This window comes from Hemitrygon akajei, chromosome 3 (genome assembly GCF_048418815.1).
Source record: "Hemitrygon akajei chromosome 3, sHemAka1.3, whole genome shotgun sequence".
Taxonomy (NCBI): domain Eukaryota; kingdom Metazoa; phylum Chordata; class Chondrichthyes; order Myliobatiformes; family Dasyatidae; genus Hemitrygon; species Hemitrygon akajei.
In genome coordinates, this window is record NC_133126.1 from 187,547,902 (window position 1) to 187,562,874 (window position 14,973).

The 14,973-nt window shown below is 44.7% G+C and overlaps 1 protein-coding gene across 1 annotated transcript in view; it reads right to left on the reverse strand.

Annotated features, from left to right (window-relative positions):
* Positions 1-1,275: 1,275 nt before the first annotated feature.
* The window catches only part of clrn1 (clarin 1), a 41,346-nt gene continuing 27,648 nt past the window's right edge, over positions 1,276-14,973 (reverse strand). Inside the window, exons 2-3 of the mRNA XM_073038910.1 lie at positions 9,966-10,145; positions 1,276-1,541 (exon numbers count right to left, since the gene is read on the reverse strand). Of these exons, the coding sequence (XP_072895011.1) occupies positions 1,276-1,541; positions 9,966-10,145 (446 nt within the window). The remainder of the gene's footprint in view (positions 1,542-9,965; positions 10,146-14,973) is intronic.

Genomic DNA, 14,973 nt, shown 5'->3' on the forward strand with positions numbered 1-14,973 from the left:
CAACTGACAATTTAGATTGAAGTTACTGAAACTGAAACTGCTCTGTTGATATTAATACTGACTTGCATTTCTTTTGTTGAGGAAATCAGGAGGGTGAAGAAGATTTAACCTTAAAATTAAGAGGGGAAAGGCAAAAAAAGCTTTCCACACAAAGGCTGGCTTAATGGGTGCATGGAAGTATCTGGAAGTATCTGGACAGTTTAAATTTCGAGATAAACTGAAAGAATTGGTTGGAGTGACCTGAAGCAGAACCAATGACACAGAATTGAAGAAATAACCTACTAAAAGTATCACTCTGACAGGTTTCCTTGTGTTCTGATATAAGTATTCTTAATCAATTCCTTGTCAGCTGTCACACCATAGAAGAAGGAAGTCTTTGACCATCATTACTGCTTTGATTAAAATGATGGTAGATGATGTTCATCTGGATATGCTGGTAGGTTTGATGCCGTTTTATATTGATGTAGTAGTTTCAGAGGCACTGATGCTCGGTAACCAGGTTTCTGGATGTACACAGTGTTTTATCTGTGAAGTTACCTTGCTTTCGTCATACACCGACAACATCATGTTGTTTATTTCAGCCCTATGAAATTTCCCATACATACTCAGTGGCCAATTTATTAGGTATGCCTGTACACCTGCTCGTTCATGCAAATATATAATCAGCCAATCATGTAGCAGCAACTCAATGTACAAGACCATGTTGACATGGTCAAGTGGTTCTGTTGTTGTTCAGACTGAACATTAGAATGAGTAAGAAATGTGATCTAAGTGACTTTGACCGTGGAATGACTTTTGGTGCCAGACAGGGTGGTTTGAGTACCTCAGAATCTGCTCATCTCCTGGGATGTTCATGCGCGACAGACTCTGATTTACAGAGAACTGTGCAAAAAAGGAACAAAAAAAAATCCAGTGAGCGGCAGTTCTGTGGGTGAAAATATCTTGTCAATGCGAGTGGTCAGAGGAGAATGGCCAGACTGGTTCAAACTGACAGGAAGGTGACAGTAACTCAAATAACCACTCATTGCAATGAGTAGCGTGCAGAAGAGCATCTCTGAATGCACATGTTAAACCCTGACGTACCTAATAAAGAAGACACTGAGTATATTTGTATGCCACGTTACCCAGAGCACACGTTCATACACAGCACCGATGAGTTGGTGTAAGATGCTCTCCTAACATCCTGAATCCATGAACTTCAGGTTTCAGGAAGCTCTGTGCTGACTTTCAGAGAATTCTTGCTGAAATTTGACTTGTAAGTTGTGGGTAGAGAGGTCAGTACATCAGGTCAACTCCTCCATCGCTTGAATTGGTACTTTTTGACAGTGGGAAAGGAAATTGGATTCCCATGAACCTGATGAGTAGTATATTACTGCAGTGAACCAATGAACACCCGAAGACAAGCCAGAAGGGGTACCCAAACGTCTCAGTGTACGTCTCGAAGACAAAGCTTCCCTCTCTGTAATTTGCAATTTTCTCAGACAGATGATGAATCTTCACTTCCGAGGTAAACAGTATCATCACCATGAAACCACAGGAACCTAAAATGTACAGAGAGAACCAGGACAGTGTTAGAAGAATATTTGACACAACACGGGAGTTTGCCTCCTTTGCTAGTTCTGTTACTGCATAATAATAGACCATAAGACGTAGGCCATTATGGCCATCAAGTCTTCTCTACCATTCCATCATAGCTGATATATTATCCCTTTCAATCTCATTCCCCTGCCTTCTTCCTGTAACCTTTCTCGCTCTTTCTAATCAAAAACCTATCAACCTCTGCTTTAAATATACCAAATGACTTGGCTTCCACAATGAATATTGCAGATTCACCACCTTCTGGCTAAAGAAATTCCTCCTCATCTCTGTTCTAAGGGACATCCTTGTAGTCTGAGAGCATGGCCTCTGGTCCTAGGCTCTCCCAATATTGGAAACATCCTCTCCACATCTACTCTATCTAGACATTTCAATATTCGTTTTCAATGAGGTTCCCTTCGCTCTTCTAAAGTCCAGCAAAAAAGGCCCAGAGCCATCAAACACTCATCATACATCACTTTCATTCCAGGTCCATTTTCGTGAACCTCCTCTGGATTCTCCCCAAAGCTAGCACATGCTTTCTTAGATATGGAATCCAAAATTGCTCACAATACTCCAAATGAGGTCTGAGCAATGCTTTCTAAAACTTCACCAAGACATCTTCAGCATTATCCCAGACAGCGCAGGGTCGGGAACAGATGAGATTCACCAGGCTGTTGCCTAGAATGAAGCAGTTCAGTTATAAGGAGAGATTGAAAAAGGTAGGGTTGAGTCCTCTGGAGCTGAGGGTTTAAGAGGGGACATGATTGAGGCATATAAAATTCTAAGTATAGATATGGTAATCTGTGGGGAACTTTTCATTGTTTATGAATGTAAGGTTGAGGAGTAGGTTCAGAGTCAGTAGGAAGAAGTCGAGCTGTGATATGTGGAAGAACCTTCTTCACACAATCATAGAGCATAGAATAAGGCTTAACTCATCAGCGCTGGCCAAAGTGCCCATTTAAACTAGTACCATTTGCATGTGTTTGGTCCAGATACATCTAAACCCTTCTTAGTCTCATACTTGTCTGAGTGCCCTCTGCATATTATTAATGTACCTATATAACCAGTTTCTCTAGCAGCTGCAGCACTCTGTGTGAAGAAAGTGTATGGCAAGTGGACTGTTTATTCCTCACTATAGATGCTGCCTAACTTGCTGAGTTCCTTGTGTTTGTTCTAAGGCATGCTTATCTTTATTAGTTGAGACACTGAGTTCACCAGTTGGGTAGTTATGCTGCAGCATTATAAAGCTCTAACTAGGCCACATCTGGAATATTGCATTCCGTTCTGGTTGCATTCATTATAGGAAGTACGTGGAGGCATCGGAGAAGGAGCAGAGGACATTTCCAATCTTGTTGTCTTGAGCAATGATAATAAAGTTCTATTCTATTCTATTCCACAAGGATGCTGCCTGTATCAGAAGCTGTGTACTATAAGGAGAGTTTGGACAAACTCGGAACATGAGGAAGTCTGCAGATGCTGGAAATTCAGAGCAACACACACAACGTGCTGGAGGAACTCAGCAGCTGAGGCAGCATCTATGGATGGGAAGAAACAGTCAACGTTTCGGGTCGAGAGCCTTCATCTATATTGTTCTCTGTGTTGTTCGTCCAAGATGGCACAGCGTATGGTGTCCTGGTGAGGATGAGATGCCGTGCAAATCAACCGCCACTCCCTAGCATACTCTTGGCAAACGTTCAGTCCCTGGATAACAAGCTTTGTGAACTGAGAGTCAGCATATTCTATCAGCAGGAAAGAAAGGAATGCAATGTTTATTGCTTCGTGGAGACCCGGCTGATGGAGGAGATACCGGATCGAGCCCTCTGGATTCTCCCTGTTCTGGGCGGACAGGTCAGAAAACCTCTCTGGGAAGAGTAAAGGAGGTGGGGTATGCCTCATGGTCAAAAATGCTTGGTGTGGCCCCCGGAATGTGCATGCACTCAAATCCTTTTGTTCCCCAGACCTGGAATACCTGGTACTGCTGTGCAGACCCTACTGGCTACCTAGGGAGTTCGTGGCTGTTATTATCACAGTGGTGTACATTCTGCCACAGGGTGATACTGACCTGGCTCTCAAGGAACTGAACGAGACTGTCAACACGCTGGAGACTGCACACCCAAAGGCTGCCTTCATCATCGCTGCTGACCTTAATCGAGCATCACTGATGGAAGTCTCTTCCAATTTTTGTCAGCACATCCAGCTGAGTACTCGTGTAGACAACACACTTGATCACTGCTACACTCCCTTCCGCAACACTTCCAAAGCTCTCCTTTGCCCAGCTTTTGGAAAATCAGATCACTCTTCAATCCTGCTTTTGCCGACATACAGGCAGAAGCTGAAGCTGTAGTAAAACCGTCCACTGTTGGTCCGACCAATCGGCCTCCATGCTGCAGGACTGCTTCGATGACGTCGACTGGAATGTCTTCCATGATGAGGGTATCTCCGAGTTCACTGATGGAGTCACGAGCTTCATCTGGAAGTGCATCGATGATGTTGTCCCCCAGAACAACAGTAAGAGTCTTCCCGAACCAGAAAATCTGGATCAATAGCTCCTTGCGAGCAGCACTTACTGTGTGACATTGAGCTACATCGCTGGAGATCAACTAGAGCTCAAGAAAACCAGCTACGATCTGTGCAAAGCTATCAAGGCTGCGAAACAACCATATAGGGACAAGATTGAGTCAAGATTCACAACGAATAGCACACGTGACTTGTGGCGAGGGCTGCATCCCATCGTAGATGTCAAAGCCAAACGTTGTGATGCTGTCAACATCGCGGCCTCTCTCCCAGATGAGCTCAATAATGAGGTGGCCTACAGGGAAGAAGTCATCTCTCTGAGACAGTGGTGTCAAGAAAACAACCTCTCGTTCAATGCCACAAAAACAAAGGAGCTGGTTGTGGATTACAGGAGGAATGGAGACGAGCTAACCCCTATTGACATCAATGGATCTGGGGTTGAGAGGGTGAACAGCTTCAGGTTCCTCAGCATCCCCATCACCGAGGACCTCACGTGGTCTGTGCGGTGAAAAAGGCACAACACGGTCTCTTTCCCTTCAGACGGTTGAGGAAGTTTGGTATGAGCCCCCAATTCTAAGAACTTTCTACAGGGGTACACTTGAGAGCATCCTCACTGGCTGCATCACTGCCTGGTATGGGAACTGTACCTCCCTTAATCACAGGACTCTGCAGAGAGGGGACAGCACATCTGTAGTTGTGAATTCTCCATGATTCAGGACATTTACGAGGACAGATATGTAAAAAGAGCCCGTAGGATCATTGGGGACCCGAGTCACCCCACCCATAATCTATCCCAGCTGCTACCATCCGGGAAGCGGTACCTCAGTATAAAAGCCAGGACCAACAGACTCCAAGACAGCTTCTTCCACCAGGCCATCAGACTGATGAACTCACACTGATTTGAGTGTACTCTATATTACATTGACTGTTCTATTTATTATAAATTATTATAAATTACTATGATTGCACATTGCATGTTTAAATGGAGACGTAACGAAAAGATTTTTAACTTCTTATGTATGTGAAGGATGTAAGAAATAAAGTTAATTCAATTCAATCAGGACTCATCTATTGATTCACACACACAAGCTGCTGGAGGAACTCAGCAGGTCAGGCGGCATCTATGGAAATGAGTAAACAGTCGACGTTTTGGGCTGAGGGCCTTCATCAGTACTGAAGAGGAAGGCGAAGATGTCAGAATTAAAAGGCGGAGGGTGGGGAAGGAGGATAGCTAGAGGGTGATAGGTGAAGGTAGGAAAGATAAAGGGCTGGTGAGGAAGGAATCTGAAAGGAGAGGAGAGTGGACCATAGGATGTAGGAGAAAGGGAAGGAGGAAACATAGAAAACCTACAGCACAATACAGGGCCTTCGGCCCACAAAGTTGTGCCAAACATGTCCCTACCTTAGGAGGGGACACAGGGTTGTATTCTCTAGGCTGAGGCCAGATAGAAGTTTATAAGATTATGAGAGACATACATAAACAGCTAGTATCTTCCTGGGGTTCAAATGTCCAAAATTAGAGGGCATACACTTAAGATGAGACATCCTCCTGTCTTACATAAATGGCTCTCTCCAAGGTCCATCACTTTGTCGTGATGGAGGGGTTTGTGAGTTCCTGAGACCCAGAGAGTGACGCCGCCTGGAGTTTAACAATCTGGAGCTTAGCTCCTGGTAGGGTCACCCATGATGATAAGGTCAAGGGGGATTTTCTGGACAAAGAATGATTCAACCACAAGACCTCAGTGGTGGAACTGGAGGAAGATGATGACACATCAGAACGGTGGTGAAGGCTGCAGCAGTGAAGGGTCCCCAGTTGTCTTGCACTCCGATCGGCTGGACCCTGACCCCGATCTGTCAAGGACTGTGTAGTGACTGCCCATGCACCAGCCTCCCTATGCACAGATTTTCTGCATTAAGGGAATCTATCCTAACATCCTGGATGATCAGCAGATGTTACCTGTTGGCAGTTTAGCAAAGCCTTCAGCAAGGTCCTGCATCGTAAGTGGGTCTGGAAAGTTAATTCCCATGGAATCCAGGAAAAGCTGTGAGAAAAAGTCACCCCTTGAGTACCTACTAAACCTTTCCCCTTTCACCTTAAACCTAGGCTTAGATTGTACCTGCCCAACCCTGGGAAAAAGGCTGTGAACATTCACCCTATCCATGCCCTAACTATGTACATCTTTCTAAGATTAACCCCCAAGTCTCCTACACTCCAAAGGAATAAAGACCTGTTTGTCCCACCTCTTGCCATATTCCAGTCTTTTAAACCCTAGCAACATCACTGCGAATTTCTTCTTCAAATCTTATTTAAGTCCAAATAACTACAATGCTTCTGGAAGTTGCTGGAGTATTCCAGATGGCACAGTGGTGCAACGTACCTTTATGTCATGGCTCAGACTAGGCCATGTTTTGGGTTCATAGGGATGCTTTTGGGAACAGAGTGGGCATTTAGAAGTTAGGGCTTAGGGACAGGAATGACAGACAGCTGGAGGTAAGAGGCAGTAAGTGAAGAGTCAGGGATGGGAGCCAGTGCTTGGAGTCCAGATTGGAGTGCTCTGAAGTTCGCAGGTGAGCAAAGCTCGAGTTGGCAGGTGCTGAGGAGACCAGCGATCTCCAGGTTGGCGAGCCCCGGATTAGAGGGCAATACAGGCAAGAGCCATGAGAGTCATTGGGGTCAGAGGTCTGTGTGAGTCTGGAAGTTGAGGCCTGAAGGTCGAACCCATGATCAGCAAGTCCTGGGGCTGAGGCTTGAAGGTTAAACCTGTGATTGGAGTGTCCTGAGGTCAATACCCAAGTCCAGAGGGTAAAGCCAAAAGTCAAAGTCCAGAGCTTGGTGAGTCTGGAGGTAAAAGCTTGAAGGTTGAAGACCAAAGTCATTGAGATCAGAGGCAACACGAGTGAGTCTGCAGATGCTGGAAATAAATAAAAACACAAAATGCTGGCCTGCTGAGTTCTGCAAATGAAATGAAATGAGTGTTTTCATTGAGATCAGAGGTGGAGGGCTGAAGGCTGAAGATCAAAGTTACAGAGATCAGTGGTAGGGAACTAAAGGTTGAAGCCCCATTGTCAGCTTGTCCAGAGGTTGGAAGCCCAATACTTGAAAGTCTGCAAATCTTTTAAGCTCAATGAAGTTTAGAAGAATGAGGTAATTGAAACATATTGAATGTTGAAAAGCCTAGATAGAGTGGATGTGGAGAGGATGTTTCCTATAGTGGGGGAGTCTAGGACCAGAGAGCACAGCCTCGGAATAAAAAGGACGTCCCTTTAGAAATGAGGAGCAAGTTCTTTAGCCAGAGGGTGGTGAATCTGGGGAATTCATTGGCACAGACAACTGTGCTGAGGAGGCAAAGTTACTGGATATATTTACAGTGGAGATTAATAGGTTCTTGATCAGTCAGGGTCTCAATGGTCATGGGGAAAAGGCAGGAGAATGGGGTTGAGAGGGAAAGTAAATCACCCATGATCAAAGTTCAGAGTAAAATTTATTATCGGAGCACATATGTCCCTGAGATTCTTTTTCTGGAATGGTGGAGCAGACACGATAATCCAAATGGCCTTTCTGCTCCTATGACTTATGGTCTTATGAATCTGAATCTGAGCGTGCAAATTATATTTAGGTCCTCGCAATGTCCTTCAAAGGGTGGTGGATACGAAGTTTATTTGAGTGTTTAGTGGATCCATGATATGCAGTAGTTTGTCATGTGGACTGCAGGAGATGATTAGTGGGGCAGAGTGGCCAACTCCATCTTCCACATTTGCACATTCCCGTATCCGAATGTAATCTTCAGATTCAGATGTATTTATCACAGGTAGATCGGAACATACAGTGAAATGTATCACCCACCCAAGGATGTCTTCTCCTCCAGTCTGGTTCTATTTCAAGTTAAATCTTCAGGTCACTGATTCTTCCACTACCGGCAACAGTTTCTCCACAACCTCTATCAAACCCTTTCTGATTTTGAAAGAAGAATGCAATGGCAAACCACTTCTATAGAAGAATTTGCCAAGAACAGTCAGTCAAAGAGCATGATCGCCCATGTCATATGATTAGGCACATAATGGTGAAGAAATAAGAAGAATTAGTTTCTTCAGGTGAAAACCGGGGGCGGGGGGGGCACAGAGCACAGATGAGGACAGGCTGAGACTTTGTCCCTGAAGCATAGGAGGCTGAGGGACGACCTTATAAAGATTTATAAAATCAGAAAGGGCAAAGGTCAAGTGGATGGTCATAACCTTGTTCCCAGTATAGGGAAATCTAAAACTAGAGGATGTAGATTTAAGTTGAATGGAGAAAGATTTTAAAGGAACCCAATTTTTAACTTTTTCCCACACATAGAGGCAATAGGTGTATGGAATGAGCTGCAGAGCTGGGTATAATTACATTTGAAAGATACATGGATAGAAAAGGTCTAGACATGGATATGGGCCAACTAGTTGGCTGATGGTGTAGTGGCATCAAAACTGGACTTTTGAGGTGAATTGTCCCAAGTTCAAATCTGGCCGGCTCCTTGTATGGTAAGTGAACATACAGGTAGTAACTCGGCCTTGTTAAAAATAGTCAAATGCCACGGAAATGGTTAAAAATGCCGCCTGATGCACAGGGTGTGAAAAGGAACCAAACTGTCATGGACCAAATACAAGAAAATGGAACTAGTTGAGATATCATGGTCATCCTGGGTCAAAGGGTCTATTTCTCTGATTGTTTATTGAAGGTGAATTGGATAAAATTCAGAGAAGGTGAACAATCTCTGATTCAAATGCATCTATCAATGGGGATCATAACAATTGCAGTTCAGATGGGACCAATGAGTTGCATAAAGGATTTCTCTGTACAGTAAAGGCTGATGTTGGTTCCTGATGTTCTTGTGATCGAAGGTTCTTCAGAAGTCAAGAATGAGACATAAAATTTGTTGATTATGATTGTTTGTTAAGTGTTACAAGAATGAAACAAGGGGAAAGAAGATGAAGCATGAAAGAGAGGGGAGAGAGAGACGAAGAGAGGAAGGAGAGAGGGAGAGAGAGAGAGAGAGAGAGAAAAAGGTGAGGGGGAGAGAGAATGAGAGAGAGAGAGAGAGGGGGAGGGAGAAAGGAGAGGGAGGAGAGGGAGGGGAGTAAGAGAGAAAGACAGAGACATGGTCCTTTTATACTAAATTGTTGACAGCAGATATTTCATTGCTTGAATTAACCAATAGATAGCCCCTATACAAGTAATGCGATACCTGCAAATGCAACCACTAAAAAGCACGTCATAGGTAATTATATAAAATACAAAAAGCAGACCAACATAAGAAAGTTAAACTACAAGGAAGATAACAGTAATACAGTCCAATCCAACACTGATTAATACATCAACATTAAAGTGGTCTAGCAGAAGTCCTGACAATATCCCATGTCCATCTGCTAAGTCCTGGAATAGAAATAGAACATAGACCAATACAGGATCTTCAGCCCATGACATGCCAACATTTTAAACTGACTAAGATTAATCTAACCCTTCCCTCCCTCGTAGCCATCCATTACCACAGGGCTCTTGAACTCTATCCCTCTACTAATGAAGCCCACGCACCATGTGCCTTCTCAAACACCCTGCCAACTTGCGAGCAATTTTGGGGGATCTACGAACATGGATCCCAAAATCCCTCTATTCCTTTACACTGCTAAGAATCCTGCCATTAACCCTGTTGTCTGCCTACAAGTTTGACCCAGGTGTATCACTTCATACTTTTCTGGGATGAACTCCAGCTATCTCTTCTCAGTCCAGCATTGCATCATGTCAATGTGCATTGTAATCTGCCACACCTTCTCCACTATCCACAACACCACCGATCATTGTGTCATCTGCAAGGCATTATGTCGATCCCAAAGATACTCACATGCAATGGTATTCCAAAGGTACAAGCCCATAGGACCATGGAGGGTCTCGTAAGGTCTTCCAAAAGCGTTGAACATGAAGAATCCGGTTGCCACCAGAGCAAATACAATGGTCGCTACGGAAAACAGTAGAACCATGACGTGAAGGCTTGCAGGTATGGCATCCAATAGGGTTGGGAAAACTGGAAAAGAAGCAGCAGTTGTTGAGCGAGTTGTCTTGTTATATTGCTTACCAATGGTGTTAACACACATTCTCCAAATTCAATTTTTGCCCCAACACCTGAAGAACAGTATTAAAGACTATATAGAATTTTGAATATGCAAGCAAGGACGTCATGCTGAGGCATTGGTCAGACCATATTTGGAGCATTGTGAGCAGTTTTGGGCCTCCTATTCAAGAGAGGAGATACTGGTGTTGGAGGGGGTCCAGATGAGGTTCACACAATTATACCAGGAAAGAAAGGGTTAACATATGAGGCTCAAATGATGTTTCTGATCAGACCTGCTAGAATTTGCAAGACTGAGTGGGGATCTCATTGAAACCCACCAAATATTGCAAGGCCTAAATAGAATGGACATGGAGAGGACGTTTCCAAAAGTGGGAGAGCCTAGGGCCAGAGGGCACAGCCTCAGAATAGAAGTATGTCTTTTTAAAACAGAGATGAGGAAGAATTTCTTTAGCCAGAGGGTGGTGACTCAGAGGAATTCATTGCTTGTGGAGAAGAAGTTGGAAATGATTCCATGGTGAATGGTTTGCCATATGAAGAGCATTTGATGGCTCTGGGCCTCTCCTCACTGGAATTCAGAAGAATAAGGGGTGACCTCATTGAAACCTATTGAACGGTGAAAGGCCTCGAAAGAGATGATGTGGAGAGGATGTTTCCTATGGTGGGAAAGTCTAAGACCAGAGGACATGGATTGTATTATCAGAATAGTGGGGCATCCTTTTAGAATGGAGATGAGGAGGAATTTCTTTAGCCAGAGGGTGATGAATCTGAGGAATTCGTTGCCACAGGTGGGTGTGGAGGCCAAGTCATTGGGTATGTTTAAAGCAGAGGGTGATTGATTCTTGATTAGTCAGGACATGAAGGGATATGGGGAGAAGGCAGGAAGTTGGGACTGAGCGGAAAACTGGATCAGCCATGATGAAATGGCAGAGCAGAACCGATGGGCCAAATGGCCTATTTCTGCTCCTATATCTAATGGTCTTGTGGTCTTATTGGATCTATTTAAAGTGGAGCAGACTTGATGGGCCAAATGGCCAAATTCTGCTCCAATGTCTTATGATTCAATTGAATAAGCACCAATACATCATTTGGAAAGTCCACAGAGAAAGCAAGGGAAGGGTCTCTAGTGGATCAGAGAGTCGGCAGCCATGAAAACAAGATGCCAAAGGTGAAACTGTCTCAGTGACGCAATTGCACTTGCTCTGCCACATTACAATGAGATGAAAGCCACCACAAAATCAAGACCCAACCGCTCTTATCTAAATCTACGCTGGAATGGGGAAGCACAGTCTGATGTCCTGAAGACGAGTTCAAACCCAAATGGCAACAACTGGGAAGAAACAGGAATTCTGAGAAACAAATAAATCTGGGTTCATTATTGGCTATGAAATGACTGGGTTGTGGTTAAAAATCCACCAGGTCCACTCATGTCCTTCTGAATTTAGAAGAATATACACTGGAATTTAGAAGGATGAGAGGAGATCTGATTGAGACATATAAGATTATTAAGGGATTGGACACGCTGGAGGCAGGAAGCATGTTCCCGCTGATGGGTGAGTCCAGAACTAGAGGCCACAGTTTAAGAATAAGGGGTAGGCCATTTAGAACTGAGATGCAGAAAAACTTTTTCACCCAGAGAGTGGTGGATATGTGGAATGCTCTGCCCCAGAAGGCAGTGGAGGCCAAGTCTCTGGATGCATTCAAGAGAGAGTTAGATAGAGCGCTTATAGATAGCGGGATCAAGGGATATGGGGAGAGGGCAGGAACGGGGTACTGATTGTGTATGATCAGCCATGATCACAGTGAATGGCGGTGCTGGCTAGAAGGGCTGAATGGCCTACTCCTGCACCTATTGTCTATTGAAGTATATCTGCCATAAGATCAGACGATAGACATTACTGTGTAAGAGTCTTAGGCACATATACAGTATATAGCTAGGGTGCCTTAGACATTTGTAAGAAGTGATTTATGTATTGCACTGTATTGCTACCGCAATAAAAAAATTTCATGACACATGTGAGTGATGATAAACCTGATTCTGATATGGGTCTCCATTGTGTACTGAGAGTGGAAAGGGTGCAAGGAGAGGGGAATCATGGTTGGGAAAGTTGGGGAGGGAGAGGGGAGGAGCGGGAAGCACCAGAGAGACACTCTGTAATGATCAATAATTGGAATCAAATGACTTTGTTGGATGTCTCAGAGCTGGTTGTGTCTGCACCCGCACCACCCCCCGCCCCAGTCACTGCTTCTCTGCCACCTGTCCCACACCCCTCCCGTGGCACTCCACCCTCACCATTCCCAACATCCTTTATACCCGCCGGGTTTACAAACTTGCTTTCCGCTCCACGAATACAGTACTGTGCAAAGGTCCTGGGCATTCCAACAATATATACGTGCCTAAGACTTTTGCACAGCACTGCAGGAGCAGAATCAGGCCTTTCGGCTCGTCAAGTCTGCTCCTCTATTCTATCATGGCTGATCCTGGAGGTTTTCGGCAGGTCAGGCGGCGTCAATGGGAAGAGAAACAGACTTACTGTTGCCATTAGTAGAGATAGAAATTCAGGTTGATAATCCTTTGTCAGGACTGGGAAAATCAAAGGCAACAAGTGAAACGGAGGATGAATAGGACTGGAGAGACAAACAGAACCTTCGTTCTAATGCTGATGAAGGGTCCGCAATCTGAAATGTTAACTGCTTCTCTTACCATAAGACATAGGAAAAGAATCAGGCCATTGGGCCCATCAAGTCTGCTCCACCATTCCATCATAGCTGATTTATTATCCCTCTCAACTCCTGCCTCCTTGAGACCCTTACTAATCAAGAACAATAAATTCCATAAAACTCATTACCCTCTGGCTAAAGAAATTCCTCTCTGGTCTTGCCCTGAACGTGACTGCAGATGCACAGAAGGCGGTGGCTCTCGCCTGTCCCCTGAGACAGCTCAGCAACTTATGATCTTTCCAAAGAGGGGAACTAATCAGCATAATTACACAGTAGCTATACCAACACCTGTGAACGGTTTAAAGCAGGCACTACAATTGTGACTTTACCAATGGATGCAAATTTGGGTGATATCAAATTAGCCATCTGTTTAAATCTTTTCCAGAGAGTTTTTCCATCGGCCCTGAAGAAAAATGTTGAAGAAATGTAAACAATATGTCCCCTTATTACTCCATTTACATATCAGTTGCACAATGTCAAATTTACCCACTCACACTTAGAAACATAGACATCCTACAGCACAATACAGGCCCTTCGGCCCACAAGGCTGTGCTGAACATGTCCTTACCTTAGAAATTACCTAGGGTTACCCATAATCCTCTATTTTTCTGAGTTCCATGTACCTATCCAGGCGTCTCTTAAAAGATCCTATCACATCCACCTCCACCACCATTGCCAGCAGCCCATTCCACGCACTCACCACTCCCTGTGTAAAAAACTTACCCCTGACATCTCCTCTGTCCCTACTCCACAGCACCTTAAACCTGTGTCCTCTTGTGGCAACCATTTCAGCCCTGGGAAAAAGCCTCTGACTATCCACACGATCAATGCCTCTCATCATCTTATACACCTCTATCAGGTCACCTCTCATCCTCCGTCGCTCCAAGGAGAAAAGGCAGAGTTCTCTCAACCTATTCTCATAAGGCATGCTCCCCAATCCAGGCAACATCCTTGTGAGTCTCCTCTGCATCCCTTCTATGGTTTCCACGTCTTACCAGTGCCTTGACTTTTCTCAGGAAGCTAAAGAAATTTGGTTCTCTCTGACCCTCAGCAATTTTTATTGATGTACTCTAATGAAAGCATTCTATCCTGATGCATTAGGGCTTGGATTAGCAACTGCCGTGCCTGAGACCGTAAGTCGTTGGAAGAGAAATGGACCATTCAGCCCATTAAGTCAGCTCTGCCATTCCATCATGGCTGATTCATTATCCCTCTCAACCCCACTCTCCTGCCTTCTCTTCAGGCAACACAGCCTGATTACACCAGATTTGCCCCTGCTATGGAAGCATGGGTTCATTTATTCATTCAGAGATGCCGTGTGTAACAGGCCCTTCTGGCCCAACAAGCTGTACCATCCAGCAATCCACCTACTTAACCCTAGCCTAATCACAGGACAATTTACAATGACCAATTAACCGGTACGGTTTTGGACTGTGGGAGGAAACCAGACCACCTGGAGGAAACCCACTTGGTCACGGGGAGAACTTACCATCTCCTGGCAGACGGTGGCAGAATTGGACTCTGATGCCCCGAGCTTAATAGAGTCACACTAACCGGTACACTACTACAGGGCCCTATACCATGGATGATAACGGAGCTGCCTGTACTCACACTGTAGGTAACACGGCCTGACTACACAAGGACCTGCTCATGACTTTCAAATTAAATCAGAAAGTGAAGGCCCACATCAGATTTAATAAGCACAGATAAATGGATTAAGTGTAAGTTTCTTGTGACGACAGGAAACTGCTGACACTCGTAGACATGGCTCAGCACATCACGGAAGCCAACTGTTAATCTACACATTCTGGGACTCAATATATCAACTTGCACCGGAATCTGGACCTTCTTACCAGTTGCACCCAGTCAGTCTAGGCAAGTACACTTCAATCCCCCTGCCCCTGATCGCCGGTGCACCGCAGGGATGTGTACTGAGCCCACTCCTCTACCCATGATCGTGCCCCTGCCTATGCCACCACCTCCACTGTCAAATCTGCAGATGAGACCACAGTGACTGGATTAATTACAAATAACAATGAAACAGCACAGAGAGAGGAGGTGC